General features: G+C 37.0%; 1 protein-coding gene across 1 annotated transcript; it reads left to right on the top strand.

The window, feature by feature from the left end:
• Positions 1-12,861: 12,861 nt before the first annotated feature.
• On the top strand, positions 12,862-18,679 carry hey2 (hes-related family bHLH transcription factor with YRPW motif 2). The gene is made up of 5 exons (XM_016289333.1): positions 12,862-13,672; positions 14,532-14,610; positions 14,707-14,790; positions 14,957-15,038; positions 17,381-18,679. Exons 1-5 carry the CDS (start codon positions 13,590-13,592, stop codon positions 18,037-18,039), a joined length of 987 nt encoding a protein of 328 aa, XP_016144819.1. The 5' UTR covers positions 12,862-13,589; the 3' UTR covers positions 18,040-18,679.
• Positions 18,680-20,318: the final 1,639 nt, after the last annotated feature.

The raw sequence follows: 20,318 nt of genomic DNA, 5'->3' as shown, positions 1-20,318 counted from the left end.
AACCCCTTCTGCCTCACTCCCTCCACCGACTTCACCACCACCATCGACCGCAGCAGCAACAGCCGCTCGTCTTTCAGACCTCTCAAGAGCGGGATTTGAGCTAGTTTAATGCTGTATTTACATTGTGGCACAGAAGCTGAATTTACCGCGAAAAGGTGCATGTACACAACTTTTAAAACGGCCAGATGCTTTTATACAGAAATTTCTTTTGCAGAATGAATATATTATAAATATAGAAAAAAACATGAAATTATGAAAATGTTAAATTACGTGTAATAATAATAAATGGAATAATACTGCAATATAAAAACATAACGTTACTTTTTTCAATTTCATTTTTATTTTTAAAACCAAATGCTAACAAGACCCCCAAATTTTAAAGGGAAAAAATATATATAAATATATAACATGATAATTGTACTATATATATTTAGAAAATAATACACTTTTGAAAAAAATAAAAAGTGTGTGTGTGTGTGTGTGTGTGTGTATATATAGTCTATATTTCACACATGAAAGACCTGACCAGCACCTGTCATGCAAAACACCACAAGCTTTAATTATCAATTTCGTAATTTCCTTCAAGATTAGAAGAACCGTCTGTTATGTGTTTTACAACCTTGATAGCCAGCTAGTTTAGCTTCTGAGGGTTTTTAGGAGTTTTAGAGGGAACCAACTGAATCTTTGAGTGCAACAGGACGTATCAGCTTCAGGATGTGAGTTCTCAGAGGTCTGGAAGCATCTACTATAATCCAAAGTAAACACTCAGGCTGAAGGAGAGAGAGACCCTTACTTGCAGCTCAGACAGTGAGAGCGTGTCAAGGGTTTGCTTCCCCTTCTTGTCTCGGTCATTTATCTTATCAGATTCACAAAGAAGTGTCAAGGGTTGCAGGGATTCCCTAAACTTTACTCAGTTATTTCAAGGAATCGTTCACACAGACAAATTGTGTTTTTGCTTTGTATTAGATAAAGACAGTAAGAGAATAATAATTACTGAAATTATGGTCTGTTTAACGCGCAAAGGTATTGTATAGGCTTCAGGAGACTTAAAGTGTATTGCATGACTGACTACTTTTATGGTGCTTTTATAGTGTTTTTTGTGTGTTGTTCTCAGTGCTTAAGAGCTATGGACACTGTGAGCTGGTGTTTTACGGAAAAGTAGTAAATGTATTTTAAAATGTAATTTATTCCTGTGATATCAGAGCTGAATTCTCAGCAGCCATTACTCTAGTCTTCAGTGCCACATGATCCTTCCGAAATCTTTCTTATATGCTGTTTTGATGCTCAGGAAACATTTTCTATTTCAATGTTGAATACAGTTATGCTGTTAAGGTTCAAAAGAATGACATTTATTTGAAACCGATTTTTTGTATCGTTATAAATGTCTTTACTGTCACTTTTGATCAATTTAATGCATCCCTGTTGAATAAAACTGTTATTTTCTTTCAAAAAACAATCTTTCACAAAACTTTTAAACAGTAGTATATACAGTATATATACAGTAAAATCAGTGTAGTCATGTAAATGAAGCTGATATGTTAAATTTTTTCTAGCCATTGATCATTCCTCAGCATGGTCTTTGCCAGCTGCCTGTCAGCGCCAACTAGTTACTCTTACTGACCCTCTCTGAAAGCCAGCTCTCTGATCTCTGACCGAACGGCAACCTCTGCTGCAGTAAATCCAGAGTGGCCAGAGTTGCTTGACCTGTAATGTAGCCTGACCACTATATTACAGGAAGAAAGAGAGTGTGGCTACAAACAATGAAAGCCACAGCTGTTGCCATTCTGTACAGTAACTCAACACTCCCATCCAAGATGGCTTTGGCTTGATGAATGAGACTGAAGCGTCTTTATTCACATTAACATTTGTGGATGAATCCTTTAAATGATCATTCTATTTATACAGAATACAGTTCAGTCTGTTTGCTGGGACTATTTTAACAAGCTCGGCAAGAAAACATATTTGGCAACAGTGTGGTGCTATAGATTGCTGAAAGGATCATGTTGCCTAGTCCTGTCATTTACAGTTCAAACTTTACAGTTATAATGTTCTCAATTTAGTCGCTAATAATCGTCTCTCTGTATTCCTTTTATGAGTTATATACTTGTAACACTTGACCTAATTTGCAGTGTGTACTGCGTTTACACAAATATTCACTTCTATTCACCAGTAACTAAAGTGCATGTAAAAAATCGATATCAATAATAAAGTACTCATAAAGCACTGTGTGTATTCACTAAACAATATACATATAAGCAAACAATCAACTCTCACAACCCACCCAGTATTTAGATCACTACCCATTGACGTGTGGCAGACTACTGAAATGAAATGTCAAGTCTCTTGATTTAAGGATAGTTTAGTTCATGCGTTCTAGTTTAGGGTCGGTAGTATTTTTCATGTTTTTGAAGTCACTTGTGCTCACCAAGGCAGTATTTATTTGATCAAAAATACAGTAAAAACTAATATTGTGAAATATTATATCAATTTAAAATATGTATTTTGTATTTTAATATATTTTAGAATGTTTATTCCTGTGATGGCAAAACTGAATTTTCCACAGCCATTAATCTTCAGTGTCACAAGATCCCTCTGAAATCAATGCTGATTTGGTGTTCAAGAAACATTTCTCGTAATTACCAGTGTTGAAAACAGCTGCTTAATATTTTTGTGAAAACCATGATTTTTTAGGATTCTGTATGGCTGACCACTTTGTCAGCCATCATTTTATGTATAGCCTTTTTTCAATTTTCAGACTATGCTATGTGTATTTACAAAATATACAAACAACAAACCCACACAATATTTAGAGCAGAACCAGCTTAGGCCCTTAAATAAAATGCTTTCTTGCAGCCAGTACCTATGTAACAGCATTGCAAAATATGTCAGTATGTGCCAATACAGCCATTTTGCACATAAACAGATATTGTAAATCATTGAAATATACAGAAATATTTGCTGTTCATCAAAGCAATCATATGGCTCACTACTTTTGGACAAATCCTTTTTTGTGTTCTACAGAAAAAAATGAGTTTGGAGCAACATGAGGGTGGTTAAATAATGACAAATTTTTTTATTTTCAGGTGAACTTTTCCTTTCTTTATAATTCAATTTGTGGTTTATATAAAAAATATTTTATTTTATTATTTCTGTACAAATAATCAATTTTATTGAAATTTCATAGACTGTCTGTCCTACCCAAAAGTTTTTTTCAGCTTTAATGCACAGTGACAAGCATTGTGTGTTTTCTGCCAGTGGAAAAGACAACAGCAGAGTATCTGGGAGCTGTTGTGGACACCTCTCCCTCTGCGTTTCTCCTGGTGTGAATGTAGCAAGATTCCTGCTGCTGATTGCGGCTCTTCTGATGACAGGTATTTTCCAGGCTCGGACCTTCAGTCCAGGTTTTCCCCTGCAGGGTGTATGAAGAATTAGCAGACGTGTTGCTGATCTGGGGTCTGCATATGGTCAGCTGGTGGCCCTCACTCAGCCTGATAAGACGAGCTGAGCCTGCTGTTGTCGCGTTCTCCTCCAGATTCAACAGTGCTGTCTCGGGTGATAGCAGTAAGACCAGAGGGCCTAGGGTCAAGCATGTGCGCTAGTGCTTTTCAACTGCTCGCACTGATTAGTCAGTGTCTGGACTTCTAAACAGTGATGGAGGCCCAGCCAATCAGATCGAAAATAAACCACACACAGATTTAGGCTTGTTCAAAATTAGCCTGAAATTCTTGAATTTTGTACTTGAAACTCGTTCCCACCATAGACGAGCCTTCAGTCATCCTTTTTTAACTCCAAAAACCAGCGATCAGCCACCTTCAAAATCTGTGACTGTGATCTATCTTGATGTTGGCTGCAGAAAGATATCTTATATCTGTCTAAAGATATAAATATTTAGACATGCAATGTTTGCCACTTTTGATTTAGCTTTTTTCTTATTTAAAAAAAGTAAGTCAAGCACAAATTGGCTGTGAGTTATTGCCCTTAAAGAAATCTTTCTTTTAGCCATAGCAGGTCATATTCAGATAAGAGATTCAGTCCTCCTAGACTAACTCCCCTGAATATCAAGGAAATGTTCTTTGCTCATTTTTATTGCATTGTTGTCCAAACATTATAATAAGATTTGTTTGAAAGTCTGGTGTCATTAAGATTGTGTTTTAAAGTTATGAATACTTTTATTCAGCAAGGATGCATTAAATTGATTAAAAATTATAGTAACAACATGTATAATGTCATAAAAGATTTCCATTTCAAATAAATGCTGTTATTCTGTTCTCTTTATGTTCATAAGGAGAATTCTAAAAAATCAAAAATCATGAAAAAATGTTTCACTGTTTCCACAAAAATATTAAGCAGCAAAACTTTTCAACATTGATAATAATCAGAAATGTTTTTTGAGCACCAAATCGGCTTACTAGAATGATTTCTGAAAGGTCATGCGACTCTGAAGACTGAAATAATGAGGCTGAAAATTCAGCTTTGCAATTACAGAAATAAATTACATTTTAAAATATATTTAAGCAGAAACCAGTTATTTTAAACTGTAATATTTAATAGTACTACTGTTTTGCTGTATTTTTGATCAAATAAATGCAGCCTTAGTGAGCATAAGGGACATTTCAAAAACATTTTTAAAATTCTTATTGACCCCAAATTTTAAATGACACTTTATAAAATAACGTCTCAACCTCAGCCTTTTAAATATATTAGCTCACATTTTGTGGCATTCTGTTTGTATATCTACAAACACAAGTTTAGTTTAATTATGTCTGTGAATTACTTTTGGATGGATATTTATTCTGATTTCAGTCACAAATTTATGCTGCATTTCGCGATTTATGCGAGTATTTTCTGCTCCAGTCTATTATTGGGCTATCAACTTTTTCAGATAAATCCACCTTAAAGGTCACATAAAAACAAAAACAAACTGTGATTGGTCGCTTTTATGTCTATCAAGCTATCTAAATGTGTGATTACGCTATACTAGACTTTTTTCAGATAGTCAAAGTCTGGTTAGCTGAGACTATGATTCCTAGATTTCCCTGTTTCTGAAAAACTTAGACATGCACAAAGTGCACTAAATTTATCTTAACTTCTTTAACACTTATATAAGTCCGTAATTCTGTAGCACACCCATTGCCATCACAATCATGGGGAGTGGAAGGATGCTTCCTGATAAAGAACCAGAGGGTGCAGCCCAAAACAACAATATGCAGCATTGTTTATCACCAGGCAGTGACACTCCATATCAATGTTGTGGCTCTTTGGGGTCTTACCCTGGTTGAGATTGGCAGAAAATGCTTTCCTGGATCTCTCTCTAACCTTGTGCTTCCTCAGGGCCGGTGATACCCACACCAAGCATGAGGAGAAAGCCCCGTCTTAAAACTCAGGGGAAGATCAGTGAATGGCTGCGGCTACTGCCTGGAGGCCAGACTTGAGTTCACAGTGTTATTCATTTTAGGTGTTTTCCACAGCACTAGATAAACTCATGTTTTGAAAAACAAATTTTGGCTTCACAGATAAATGTTAACAGTGGTATGTTAACTTGTAAATGTTAACTTTCAAGAGGATTATATATCAATTTTGCTAAAATATTTCAATAAATATATATATATATATATATATATATATATGCAGCAGGACAATGATCCAAAGCACACCAGCAAGACCACCTCTGTGTGGCTGAAGAAAAACAAAATGAAGACTTTGGAGTGGCCTAGTCAAAGTCCTGACCTGAATCCTCTTGAGATGCTGTGGCATGACCTTAAAAAGGCGGTTCATGCTCGAAAACCCTCCAATGTGGCTGAATTACAACAATTCTGCATAGATGAGTGGACCAAAATTCCTCCACAGCGCTGTAACAGACTCATTGCAAGTTATCGCAAACGCTTGATTGCAGTTGTTGCTGCTAAGGGTGGCCCAACCAGTTATTAGGTTTAGGGGGCAAACACTTTTTCACACAGGGCCATGTAGTTTTGGATTTTGTTTTCCCTTAATAATAAAAACCTTCATTTAAAAACTGCATGTTGTGTTCACTTGTTATCTTTGACTAATATTTAAATTTGTTTGATGATCTGAAACATTAAAGTGTGACAAACATGCAAAAAAATAAGAAATCAGGAAGGGGGCCAACACTTTTTCACACCACTGTATATACATATATTTATATATGCATTCATACATACATATATCTGACAAACCAGTAATGATTAGCACAGGTGTCACAAGAGGACATCCTTCCTTTCTTCTGTTTGTTTTTGGTGTTGAAGAGAAGATTATCTTGTTGGCCTTCACTGACTGGTGCCACATGTGAAAGCATATCTCTTTCTTGGACTGTGGTTATATCCTGCCGTCTAGAGTAGTGATTTCACAGTGGTCAGGTCACTTAATGTGTATCTGATGACTTCCTCTTTCTTGTCTGTTAATTACTTTAACACATTTGCCTTTGGAGTCTGCTCAGACTGGGCGTCCAGGGCAGCTGCTTCCCTGCAAGCAGAGCGAGCCAGAAGCCACTGATATAGGAGCAGAGCCAGACTGCTTATGCAATTGGATAAAAGAGTTAAGATTTTCAGTGTCAAATAGCAACTTCAATGCATTTGTTAAATGTCGTCTTCTCTTAAATTACTTTAATGACAGGAAAATTATTATTTTTTTAAGCTAATTACTGCAATGAGAGAAATGGTATTGTGTTTTAGTACGTATACATATTTAATCTGGGTTGATCTTGTGTGATCTTCAGAATTTAATTTAGAATTCCATTTACATATAAATGCAGAAATGGATTTAGAATTGAATTTGAATTGAGGTAGCAAACAAGATAAGGAATTGCAATTAAAATTTGAATGCAAGAAAGTAGAATTAAAATGAACTGAAATTTAGATAGATAGATAGTCCATTGATCGATGGATGGATGGATGGACGGACGGATGAATGATATATAGACTTCCACTTCCTATCACTTCACTTTTATTTCCAATTAAAATTCCTGTGGGGTGTGAACAATTCGATTCAAATTCCAAATCATGCATTTGAAAGGGAGCCAATTTTTCAATTCTGAATTTTCCCAATCCAGATTTGAATGGATGAAGCTTTTGTCAAAAGAACATATTCACAAAGAAACATTTATTTATTCATAATGGATGAGTTTGCTGAACTGAAAATTGTTGTATTTCTGTAGGTTGGATTCAAACAAAACCATCTCTTCGCTGACTTTCCAATGATCTACAAGCACTTCTGTGGCATGTTTGAGTATTTGGACCAAATGTTCAAAAGGTACGAAAACTAAAAGCTTACAAAATGTTCAGTTATTTTAGTATTTAGCTAGAACTTTTGTCATTTAGAATGTCATTTTTCAGTATTTAGAATTGTCTGAAGGGCTGACAATGCATGAAATTCCATGGGTTCCAGCAGTGGAGACAAAGCTATTGTGTAAATAACGTAGGTGCCACAGTGAATAAAAGGTATGCTTGACAATTGGGTAACGATGTTTGAACAATGAGAGCTGAATGCAAAAGGGGAAACCCATGGTTTCCTCAAACTCATGTATCCTGACAGGAAGCTCAGGTCATAAGACCGGAAGTAGAGAAGGGGCACCTGTCTGTGTGTGTTCTTGCCCCATATATGCCATTTTTGTATTTTAAACCCTCACCACACACTACAGCAGAGTTTAAAACATATTTTAAAGATTGATAAACATGTTTACATGAGTGTACGCTCCCTTGATAGCCATGCAAAATGACCACATTGATATTGTTCTGATGCTGGCATAATTCTGACAGACTCTTTGTGTTGAGCCAAATGCCACTTGCAGTGCAGATTAGTGTATTTCTGAGCATAGCATGTGGGTTGATGGGTGCCAAAGCCAAATGCCGGACACAGTACGATGGAAAGCTGTGACAGAAATACTGCCCCGAATCTGAGAATAGCAGGAAGGGCCCTATTATTCTAACCCATTCTCTTCAACGTTGGCCCATACGACGCCTGGAGCCTGTCTGCCATGAACTCGCTTCCCAGGATTTCCGACTCATGGCCGGCGCTCCGACTAAAAGCCAGATATTTCACTCCAGAGACGCACAAGGCTTCCTGATATAGGATGCACTTGCTTGACTCTCTGTGACCTTAAACACTAATAAAGTGCCTATAATATGACTTTGGTGTCAAAAGTCCACAAAAGGCTGTTCTCTCTTCCACTGACAGGAAAAATAAACAGATGCACGTTTGTCTCGGACAGATTGGATAACAATGAGAAAGAAGTAGATTATTTACTCAGGAGTTAATTGTTTCAGGTTGGTGCTGAAATGAAACCACCTTCTGCTAAAATCCAGAAAGTCATCAACGGAAATTTATCAGGTTAGACATAATCTTAACATCTTGGTTGGTGTTTGATCAGCAAGAAAATGAAAGTTATCAGTATAACTAGTTTATTTTTTATTAGAAAACACTTTTCATTCATTCCGACTTCATTTACTCATCACAGGAACATCCCTTGAGTAACTGAAATAACATGAAATGATGATAAAGCTAGATTATGATCTCAGTAACTTCCTAGTTTCTTATACGTCTTTTGTTGTAGTTGTTGTTTAAGAACTACTTAAAAACCAGTTTAAATCAGCCTAAGGTGGTCAGGATGGCCTATTTTTTTAGTTTAAGGAAGGCACTTGTCAGATGTTCAGATCAGACTTAAAGACCAGAAATCAATTTTAGACTTTTTTTAAACAGGGTTTGCACCGTTAAAACTATCATAACACTATAGCTTGATAATGAATCCTGGTTCTCGGGTGACTTTTCTGAAGAGCAATAAATGGTTTCCTAACCATTTTACTTGCACTATACTTGAATTTAACAGGACAAATGTTTGTTTGCCCTGAATCTAAAACAGGTCAATGTACTCTCAAGGAAGAATCCGGGCTGAGGAAGCTGGTGCCCAGGCAACAGTGTCTGTTGCCATGAAGCAGTTAACTTGGTTTTAAAATGGGAATTTGCGAGTGACTAAGGGCAGCCTTGTGTTCAGAGAAGGGCTTGAGATTGTGGCTGTTGCTGTTGTTTTCATTGTGTGCTTGGGACTCGGGGAGGGTAAGAACAATAATGCATGTAATGCTGATTTTGGAACGGGTCCACCCAGCTTTTCCCAGGCTGGCCAGCCTTGGGAACCACTGATAGCATGGCACATCAGGGCTGGGCCCCTCTCGCCGGGCCCAGGGGCAGGGCCGCCCGCCTTCTCCAAGCAAGCATGTTTGGGATGAAAGGAATCCTTCCTCCTGCCTGGGAATAGAAGAAACACCCACAAACACTTGCACTAAGTTGGATCCCAGGGTTGGACCCACTTTCACCACATGCTATGAGAAGTCTCAGAGGTGACACTGACGAGTTCGTAGCTCTGCGCTGCCAGTCGGCAGACTTGGCAGAGGCCATATTCCGGTTTTTGTTTTGTAGACCTGCCCCGGACTGATATCACTGGCACTTGTTTTCTGTCAGCCAAGGATGAAACGCAAAAACAAACAGAATAGGAGTGCAAACTGCTTTTCACAATATCTAATATACACTTCTGGTCAAAAGTTTGGAATGATTAAGATTTTTTTAATATTTTTCAAGGAAATCTCTTATGCTTACCAAGGATGAATTTATTGGATCAAAAATACAGTACAGTTGTGAAATATTTAAATTTAAAACAACATTTTTCTATTTTAATATTTTTTCAAATTAAATGTATTCCTGTGATGGCAAAGCTGAATATTCAGGAGCCATTTCTCCAGTCTTGAGTGTTACATGATCCTTCAGAAATCATTTTAATATGCTTAGTTATTATAAATTGTAATATTTCAAAATATTACTGTTTTTACTGTATTTTGATCAAATAAATTTCAGCCTTGCTGTGCATAAAAACTTATATCAAAAACAATAAAAAATTTGAATTATTCCAAACATTTGACCGGTAGTGTATTAATATCTGATATACCATGCATTTTTAATTTTTGTAATTTTGACTTTGACTTTTGATTTTGTAATTTTTGCTAAATTTTTTTTATTATTTGTTTTAGGGCTGATTCTGTAACATGTCCAGGTTCTACAGATAAAAACTTAAAAACATATGTGTCAGCAGGCAAAGGTTGCATCAGCAGACTTTTTGTAGATGTATCGAACAATAACCAGCGTTAATTTTGAATTTTCAGTGTATTTTTCATATGCAATAAATAGAGCAAAATAAAACCTTTAGGGCTTTGTGTTTGTGTGCTCTCCTGTCAATATTTTCACTGTACTGTCTTTATTTATCCCAAAAAGAACTTAGAAAATTCTTGAGTGGGCATATCCATCAACAGGGGAAAACGAGGGAAAGTCCGGGTCTGTGAAGCCGGACAGACTGCTTTAATTAGCCTTTAAATACTTTAGGTCACACCTGGGAAAGCTGCAGCCTGCCCTGGGCTATGAGAGGCTGTTGACAGCTTTGTTGGAGCTATCTGTGGTGAGGACTGGATCTGGTGCAGGTTGTTAAAGGCAATGGGTGATGCAGAAACCCGTCAGTACAGAGGTTTGTGTAGTCACTATATTAGGTGATCATAAAGTTTTTGGACAGTTAAATCACACGTATGCATTTTTTTTGTATTAGATTTTTTTTATTTTTGTTTTTTATCATATTTGCTTTTAGCCAAGTGGTCTCAAGTTCATTTTAAGTGGATTTAGTCAGTCAATTCCTCTCAAGTTCATACTAGAATAACCACAGGTGTAGTTCATCACAACTAAGTACTTGATCAGGTTTTAAAACCTAAAAATGTCAAAATATCTTTTGCCTTTTGTTCTGAACAATATATATCTTTTTTATCATTTAAGACCTCAAAATGTTCTATTATCTTTCTTTAAATGCCACTTGGCTTGATATTGTGAAATGCAGCATTAATTTAAAAATATAATTTCAAAACTTTTTTGAGTAAAATAATTAATTTACACTACAATTAAAAAGATTAATAATTGCATTATACATTCGTATGTATGTGTGTGTGTGTGTGTGTTTGTATATATATATATATATATATAGGTTTATGTATGTGTGTGTGTGTGTTTGTATGTATATATATATATATATATATATAAATAACCAAAATGTATTCAGACACCTTCATCATTTCCCACATTATTACAGTATATTCGCTCTAGTTTAGAAAATGGTAATAAGATATGACAAGAACTCAGAGTTAAACTGTGTCAGAACAAATTCATCTTGATAATGTCAGATAACACTTAAGCAAAACATGGTCAGGTCAAAGTGTGAATAATTTTTTATCAATTTTACTGATAGTCCACTGTATGAAGAATTACATTATAATATGTCACAGTTTACTTTATTTTGCTATCCTCACTTACATAAATGAACTATATCAAAAATTATATCTGGTGTCTGAATAATTTTTGGTTTTATATATATATATCTTAGAAATTTTTGGTTGGTATGACAAAATCATAACTTTTTTTATGAATTTTGCTTTAATGTTGCAGTAATAGTATTTTTAAGACAGTTTGCATGAAAATTTCTATTAAGTTCATAGATAAAATTAACAACAAAATAAAGTTCAGTTTGACATAAGCTGCAGAAATGAACATGTGAAAGGTCATAAGCTGTTCTCTTCCATAATGCCAGCTTGATATTTCTACGGTTTTCTGTCATGTTAGTTAAATCATACAACAAACAAACAATGTGAAGAATAGGGTTACGAGCTGCGGCAGCAGTGGTGGGGGTGACGCTTGGTTTGCGGTAACCTCCCAGTGGCAGCGGTCCTGCCGGCCCTCCCTCTGTTCCTGGCCGTCTCTCACATGGTGATTGGGTTTCAGCGCAGGGCTCAGAGCTGTGGGAACGAGTCATCACACTGGCGGCCTGCCTAGGAGACTGTGCTACGCTCCACCAGGGGGAAGGCACATGACAAGTGGGGGTTTTGTGAGCCCAAACAATGTGCCGTCTTCACTGTTTAACCCAGGACATTCACTACAGCTGGAGCCTCCAAACAGATGAGAAGCCCATGTGTGTCTGTCTGTATGCAGATATTCCTTATCAACTTTGAATGCTTCTATAATCTTGATATAATCAGTGTTTACTGAAGCATTTTAAAGGACTTTCAGTATGTCCACTATGTGTATGACGCAAATGATCATTTTCCCATAAATTATAAAGTAGGCTAATGAAAACGCATAACAATATTTCATTTTTAAAGTACTTCCTTCTTAAATATAGGTTTATTATAAGGTATTTAGTTTTTACTTAAAAAAACGTAAAATTATATGTACTGTTTAAAATATATTAAAGGGGTCATATGATTTCAATTTTTCCTTTCTCTTTGGAGTGTTACAAGCTCTTGGTGCATAAAGAAGATCTGTAAAGTTGCAAAGACTAAAGTCTCAAATCCAAAGAGATATTCTTTATAAAAGTTATGAGTCAGCCACACCTACCTAAAACGGCTCGTTCTAACACGCCCCCACATGTCTACGTCACTATGTGGGAAGATTTGCATAACGCCGCCCAAATGTTCACGCAAAGAAAGAAGGCGTCACTATAATCCATAATTATGTCCCCAATGGATGCAAGGAATGCCTCGTTTATAACGGGTTTTCATGTTTTTGTATAATCGCTCTGGCCTGACAGGGCATCATCACAGTATAGTTAGGGGCGTAACATTTCCGTCACACGCTTGAGGTATTCGGCCAATCACAACGCACTGGATAGCTGGCCAGTCACAGCACACCTGGCTTTTTTAGAACAATGAGCTTTGTAAAAATCAACGCATTTCAGAAAGGCGGGGCATAGAGGAGAAACAATAATGTACAGTATGTGGAAAATAATGTTTTTTTTTACCTTAAACCGCATAAACATATTTCATTACACCAAATACACAAAATAATGTTCTTTTTAGAAGCATCATATGACCCCTTTAATAACCTAAAAGTAAAATTAGCGTAAAACGATGGCGAACAGAAATCACGTGAAGTAAAAGCAACTGAGCTCGATCGTTGTCTGTACGGTAAATCGAATAAAACTATCTTTCGTTACTTTTCAGGTTAATATAGTTTTAAACGAAATAAAAATATAGCATAAATCGCTCATTAGATATATGAAGAGTTAGCCTATGAGCGATTTGGCATGCGCGAGATGAACTTCCAAAACTGCTGACAGAAATTTCTTAAAATCTTCTTAGAAATGTCTTTAAAATCATGAAATAATTCGTACACTGAATAAACCTGACTACATTTTGGCAAGCCACTCTGCATCCTCATCTTAGCCCTGCCAGAAACCCTTTACCTAGATTCCCTGCCTATCTGCACTCTGTCCAAGCTCTGGCAGGCTCTGAAACACCGTCGCCTTTCTTGTGTAAAGTGTTTCTCACGCTTCTGGGGCCCTCGGGTGCAGAACGCGAGTGCTGAAGCTGGGCAGAGTCAATTATCAGGGGAATGAAGTTTGAGACCTCCATTCGGTGGCTCGGGGCGTGTTTTCTTTTTTTCGGTGGGTGTTCCCGAAGCAGGACGTGGGCGTGAATGTGAGACTGAGGCTCCAGCGGTTCGTGGGAAAGACGCTCAGAGGGTTTGGTGACTGTACCTGTGCGCACTCGCACTGCATCATGAAGCGGCCTTCTGAGGACAGCACGTCCGACAGCGACATGGATGAAACTATTGATGTGGGCAGCGAGAATAACTACTCGGGGTAAGCATGCATGGGAACCACAGCTTGTTTGTTGTTCTGTAACTGAGGATTTACTTTGAGATGTTATCTTAAGATCGTATGCTTATATATATATAATGCATATAATATATACATACTATATAATTTATAAACATTTGATAAATATTTGAGTTCTTTTAATTTCTAAAGTATAATTAATAATTCAGTTTGGTTTTGATGCTTAATGTTAGAAATTATAAAGTCTTTGGTAATATTTCATAACAAACATTATGTAATGCTCAACACGTTAGAAACGTCACTGTATCATAGAAATTTAAACTGAATATATTTAATATATAATGACGTTACATAAAATAATATTTAACCTAAATAAAGTTAGTAATTTATATACTGTTATGTAACCTAAAAATAATGTGCTTAATGTGGTAGTATTTAATTCAAGTTAATTTCATTAAGTTCATATTATTGTTTAATATGACTATATCTAACTGACTATATTAGATTGTACAAACAATCAATTTTATGGGTTAGATCAAGTAGAAATTTTATTTGCAATTTGTAATAGCATGTTACCATTTTTACAGTAATGCTTACTAAACATTATTGTAAAATGTTGTGTAGGATACGAGTGTAGGATATACAGCTATTAATGGTCTTTTAAGCATTGTATTGAGTAATTTTGTTTGTTAATAACTTAACAGTGAAAGTTATAATGAAGTCTTAATAATTATAACGGTCAAGCATTTTAGGTAACCTACAATATGTTTCATATGGTTTTATTAGTCAAAAATAAAAACTATCATTTAAAAAATTTTTGGTAACATCTATAAACTCTTTAAACAGTGCACTGATAAGTTTTCGTCCCCTTTTTCCCCCGAAGTCAAAGCAATGGTTCATTTATAAGATGTGGCTCACCCACCACAACATCTCAAGTCATGGCCAGAAAGAAGCGGAGAGGGGTAATTCCTTACTTTTTTATATTTGTTAAAATGTTTGAAAAAATGTATTCAAAACACTGATACATTACACTCCATAAATTATTTTATAAATTGCAGATCATTGAGAAAAGACGAAGGGACCGAATAAATAATAGTTTATCAGAGTTGCGTCGTTTGGTGCCAATAGCATTTGAGAAACAGGTGAGTTCACATTTCTGCTTCAGCCCTTGCATGCTTTCTATATGCATTATGAAAGTATTAGGTCTAATAATAATAATTATTATAATAAATTAACACTAAGTGGAAGAGGATGTTGTCAAAGCTATCATATTAAAAACCCCTCACATATCCTATTGCTTCTCCCAAGGGATCTGCCAAGTTAGAGAAGGCGGAAATATTGCAGATGACAGTGGATCACTTGAAGATGCTCCAGGCCACAGGAGGAAAAGGTAGTCTGCTTGTTATTGGCTCCTGTTTTGCACGCAACCTAACACTGTAGTGAAAGTTCCCTTTTGACCAGATTAAAGTGGAAATCAATGTTAATGGTAGGATTGAACTCGTGGGAAAGTGCCGGCAGCACAAAAGAAGCACTTGACCCTGGGATTGTGTTTGCTTTCATAAATCCATGGGAGGGGAGTGGGGCCACATTCACAGGCTGCACTGTTGGGGGTTTGATAGGGCTTTCCAATGAGTGTTAAAACCGAAGCACTGGGGAGACAAAACAAACATACAAACAGGTCAGGTCACAATCCTGGTCTGCTTAGGTTTAGCCTCTCAAACACAGTGGAGTTGCATTTGACTCGTCATGATTAAAGCTTCAAGTCAAGTCAGCTTAATTTATTTAGCGCTTGAATTGTTTCAAAGCAGCTTCACAGTAATAAGTAGGAAAAAAACAGAATCAGTGATTCAAACTTGATAAATTCAACTTCTAATGAAAAGCAGCTCTACACAGACAATAGTGTCATTATTCAGCTCGTCAGTTCAGTGTAAATTAAATTCAGTTCAATAAAGTTCATCAATTATTAAACGAGTACAATTCAGCTATAAAGCATCTCTACACAAGACAATAGTGTCTTTATTCAGCTAGAGTCAGTTAAGTGTTGATTCAGTTTAATTCAATAACAGTGAAAAGTTGATCAAATATGAAATGAGTTCAATTCAGCTATAATCAGCTCTACAGAAGACAATAGTGTCGTTATTCAGCTCAACTCAGTTCAGTGTTGATTTATTTCAGTTCAATAACAGTGTCACAGTGTCACAGTTTCAAAATTCATAAATTATGAAACAAAGTCGATTAAATTCAGTTCAATAAAGTTCATCAATTATTAAACGAGTACAATTCAGCTATAAAGCATCTCTACACAAGACAATAGTGTCTTTATTCAGCTAGAGTCAGTTAAGTGTTGATTCAGTTTAATTCAATAACAGTGAAAAGTTGATCAAATATGAAATGAGTTCAATTCAGCTATAATCAGCTCTACAGAAGACAATAGTGTCGTTATTCAGCTCAACTCAGTTCAGTGTTGATTTATTTCAGTTCAATAACAGTGTCACGGTTTCAAAATTCATAAATTATGAAACAAAGTCGATTCAGCTTTAAAGGTGACATATCATGAAAATCTGACTTTTCCAGGTTTTAAGTGCTATAATCAGGTCCCCGGTGCATCTACCAACCAAGGAAACGTGAAAAAGATTAACCCAGTAACTTTGTTTTGGTAAGCCTTTTTCTGCAAGCGTCTGAGAAATTGAGCGTGTCTGATTTCGCTCCCTTGGTGACGTGGCAAAGGGATCTCATTATAATATTACCGCCCCTTAATTTGTACGTTTCCACCCATGGCACCGTCATTTTGATTTTGCAAGTGACAACGGTGTCTAGTTCTAATGCCATGGCAAAAGTTTGAGCAAAACATTCTAACTGCTCTGTCTTTGGCTGCACAGACGAGCACAGAACACTATTTAGAGTCCCAGCCTCAGAGGAGACAACAGAGCACAAATCAATTGGATTTATTGATTTATTTACTGTATATTGCTGCTGCCACACAGATCTAAAATAAACATGCGATTTATTTACCAGCAGTTTACCTTCACAGACATAACCGACTGTTATTGTAACACATGTGTGTTTTTAACGTAAACTTGTGTGTGAATGAGAACTTAGTTTAGTACTCACATGCTGTGATAGCCGCTTTCTGTCCGTGTGCTTCGGTTGTGTGCGCTCAAAAAACCATATATCAGAAGTTTAAACTCATATGATTTAAAACGCATGATTTCAGCGCGATAAACATGCTAATCAGAACCAAAACAGATGTTTTTAACAGGTGCAAGCTGTAATGGCTATATTCTGGAAAAGGGGGCGGGAAGCAGCATGTTTCAGCCTGTTTCTGCTTCCACTCAAAATAGGCATTTTCAAAATTATATAATAAATGATCTGTGGAGTATTTTGAGCTGAAACGTCACAGACACATTCTGGGGACACCAGACATATATTACATATTGTACAAAGGGGCATAATATGTCTCCTTTAAAGCAGCTCTAGTGTCATCATTCAGCTCAATTAAGTTCAAGTTTTGTTCTCATCCATTGGTGTCTGTGCAGTCAAATCGATAATACAATATTACTGAATATCTTTTAAACCCAAACTACATCAGTGACAAGGAACCCAAACTCCATCAGGTGATAGAAATGGAGACAAAACTTTGGGAGAAACCAGGCTTAGTTGGTGGACCAGTTCTCCTTTTGCCAGAGAAGCATGGCATTCACGTTTTCATTGTTCTCTCTCTCGCTCTCTCAGGATATTTTGATGCTCATTCTCTGGCCATGGACTTCATGAGTATCGGCTTTCGGGAGTGTCTAACTGAAGTGGCGAGGTATTTGAGCTCCGTTGAAGGTCTGGACTCCAGCGATCCCCTCCGCATCCGCTTGGTTTCTCACCTCAGCAGCTGCGCCTCGCAGAGGGAAGCGGCTGCCATGACCACATCAATGACCCATCACCAGCAGGCCCTCCACCCGCATCACTGGGCCGCAGCTTTGCATCCCATACCGGCAGCGTTCCTGCAACAAAGCGGACTTCCGTCCTCAGAGCGCTCCTCTAGCAGGCTGTCTGAGGTTCCTCAGAGGGGCGCAGCCCTTTTGACCTCCTCCTTCACCCACAGTGACTCCGCACTCAGAGCACCCTCTACAGGTAGCGTCGCTCCTTGCGTTCCGCCGCTGTCCACCTCGCTGCTTTCAATATCGGCGACCGTTCATGCGGCGGCCGCTGCTGCCGCGGCACAAACCTTCCCTCTAACATTTCCCGGAGGCTTCCCGATCTTCAGCCCCAGCGTAACAGCATCTTCGGTGGCTTCTTCCTCCGTGAGCCCTTCCGTTTCCACATCCACCACATCCCAACAGAGCAGCAGAAGCAGCAGTAAACCATACCGACCGTGGGGGACTGAAGTGGGAGCGTTTTAAGTGTTGGATTTGTTCTTGTTGCATCTGGACTTGTTACACACTTTGTACATAAAGGAAAGAAAACATCTATTGTGCCTGCTTTGGTCAGCACCTTGGTTTTTTTTCTCTACGCATGTGTACATATGCAACATGAAACATTAGCCAACTTTCTAGGAGGGAAAGAAAGACAGACTTTACACCTCAAGCTGCGTGGAAACCCATAAGGATGAAGAGCGATTTTCATTTTTGAAGAAAAAATCAGTTACTTTTTTAACTTCATGTAAAGGGCCGTACTGTGTAACAGTGCCTGCATAAACACTGCTAAAATGCTGCATTTGAGATGTATGCTTTGATATTTCTCATTAGAAAAAGCTTATGTGATTTTCACAAAAACACAAACCAGTAGCTTTAGAGTAAAACAGAACCGCTTATTCAAAGACAAGCCAAAGGTTTTGCAGATAATCACTAAAGTGAGGTGTGAATCAGTTTTGTAATCTATGATTTAACAATCCAGTTTGTAAATCTGTATATGTGTAAGATTGTAACTAGAGTTTATATTGAAATTAGACGATGAGTTGGTATGATGCACTTCAACCACTACTGTTTTATGGGGGGAGACAGGATCTTCTCCACTTTACACAATAGGCCTACTGAATTAAAACATTTTTTTATAATATTCACTAATACTCTTATGTGAGATTTTCTACTACTGTAACTTTGTTACATTTTTAATAACCCTACCACGCTCTGTAAGCTGTAACATTTTCTATGCAAAAAAGAAAAAAACATGTCCTTGAAGAAACTGGGTGTTTTTTTTTGTTGTTGTTGTTTTTTCATTCGGACACATATGCCATAAAACCATCATTCCATTTGCTTTCACCACAACAGATCCTGGAATGTTATGAGAGAAAGTAATTGTTTTCCCATAGCATAATTTGAGTTATTGAAATTCTATGGTGGAAAAAAATATTTGTGTTCTTTTATGTGTTTTTCTTATAATGCAAAAGAAGCCAATGAAGTGAAACAAACAACTGCAATTATAAGTGCCACTTCAACAGTTATAAATCTGTCGACAAACTTTAAAATAAGCTGCAAACATTTATGGAATAAAACCACACACACACTAACATTCAACATACAAACATTGCATAATCACCAGCAATTTTAAATGTTCATGTTTGTGTTTAAAATCTCTCAGTGCCAAATTAGATGCTGCTAAGATTTCAATTATCAGTGTCGAACATTTTAGGTAACCTAAAATATGTTAAGTGGTAACATCTAACATTTAAATTAACTGGTTTTGTTAGTCAAAAAATATAAAAATTAAACTGAAAGGAACTGAATACAAAAAAATTACTTTTTTAAAGGTAACAACTACAAACACAGTCAACTTACAAAATCACCAGCAATTTTAAATATGTTCAAATGTTTGTTTTTGTCTCAATGCCAAATTTGTTTACATTGCAACCATTTCTTAATAACATTTAAGCAGTTCTCATTTGATGTTTACTGTTATTTAAAGACAAGGTCCCTCAAGGTCCCCCTTGGTCTCTCAGGGACAGCTCAAGTCAAAACATATGTAGCTGCTCTGGCGGGCGTGAACAAACCGCCGGTCGGACTGCAGTAGTGTGCGCCACATGAAAGCACAACAACACTAGTCACTCCTCACTAAAATGGGTCTTTATGCCGGCCTAATCCACTCCCTTTATGCCAGGGTCTGTTAGACAGATTTACATTAGTAAATCACTGTCACACCATTAAATTCCTTAAGAGAAAAAGTATCAGCATTTCCAAGTGAATGGGGATTAAGGCAAACAGCGCCTGCTACCCATCGGCAGTCATGGGAAAAGTGCGGGGCCATAAATCCAGCGGCTATCTGCTTTAGAGAGGCTGGTTCTCACGCCGGGCCCCTGCCTTTGAAGTGGCCGTCATATTATATCAAGGGCGCACATGATCTCCCCAAAACATCACATAGGAAAAGAGTCAGCGGTGTGAACATGGTCAGTAAGCCTGTCAGCTTCATTAGTTTCCACGCATCGAAATGGTTTAGCTACAACAAGATGTGTTTCATACTCCAGACCGAAAGATAAAAGCAGCATATAGATATGATCAGCTCACATAGATCATATTCTAGGCTCTAGGGCACAGGCACAGTCATTTAGATTTTTTAACCTTAACTGTTTGGTATTATCTGTAATATTTAATATACTGAAGAGGATGTATTGAGTAGGCCTACATGAATGTGAATTTTAAAATAAGATATTTGATCATGTATTTTCTCCAATTGCAAACCATTAAGA

Source organism: Sinocyclocheilus grahami, unplaced genomic scaffold (genome assembly GCF_001515645.1).
Source record: "Sinocyclocheilus grahami isolate Dianchi unplaced genomic scaffold, SAMN03320097.WGS_v1.1 scaffold244.1, whole genome shotgun sequence".
In the NCBI taxonomy this organism is placed as follows: Eukaryota; Metazoa; Chordata; class Actinopteri; order Cypriniformes; family Cyprinidae; genus Sinocyclocheilus; species Sinocyclocheilus grahami.
This window is presented reverse-complemented; position numbering and strand designations above follow the sequence as displayed.

Coding starts and splice junctions, on each gene's coding strand:
- hey2 (XM_016289333.1), top strand. CDS start 13,590: ATGAAGCGGCCTTCTGAGGACAGCACGTCCGACAGCGACATGGATGAA. Junction 13,673..14,531: donor AGCGAGAATAACTACTCGGG/GTAAGCATGCAT, acceptor TTTCCCCCGAAG/TCAAAGCAATGGTTCATTTA. Junction 15,039..17,380: donor CCAGGCCACAGGAGGAAAAG/GTAGTCTGCTTG, acceptor TCGCTCTCTCAG/GATATTTTGATGCTCATTCT.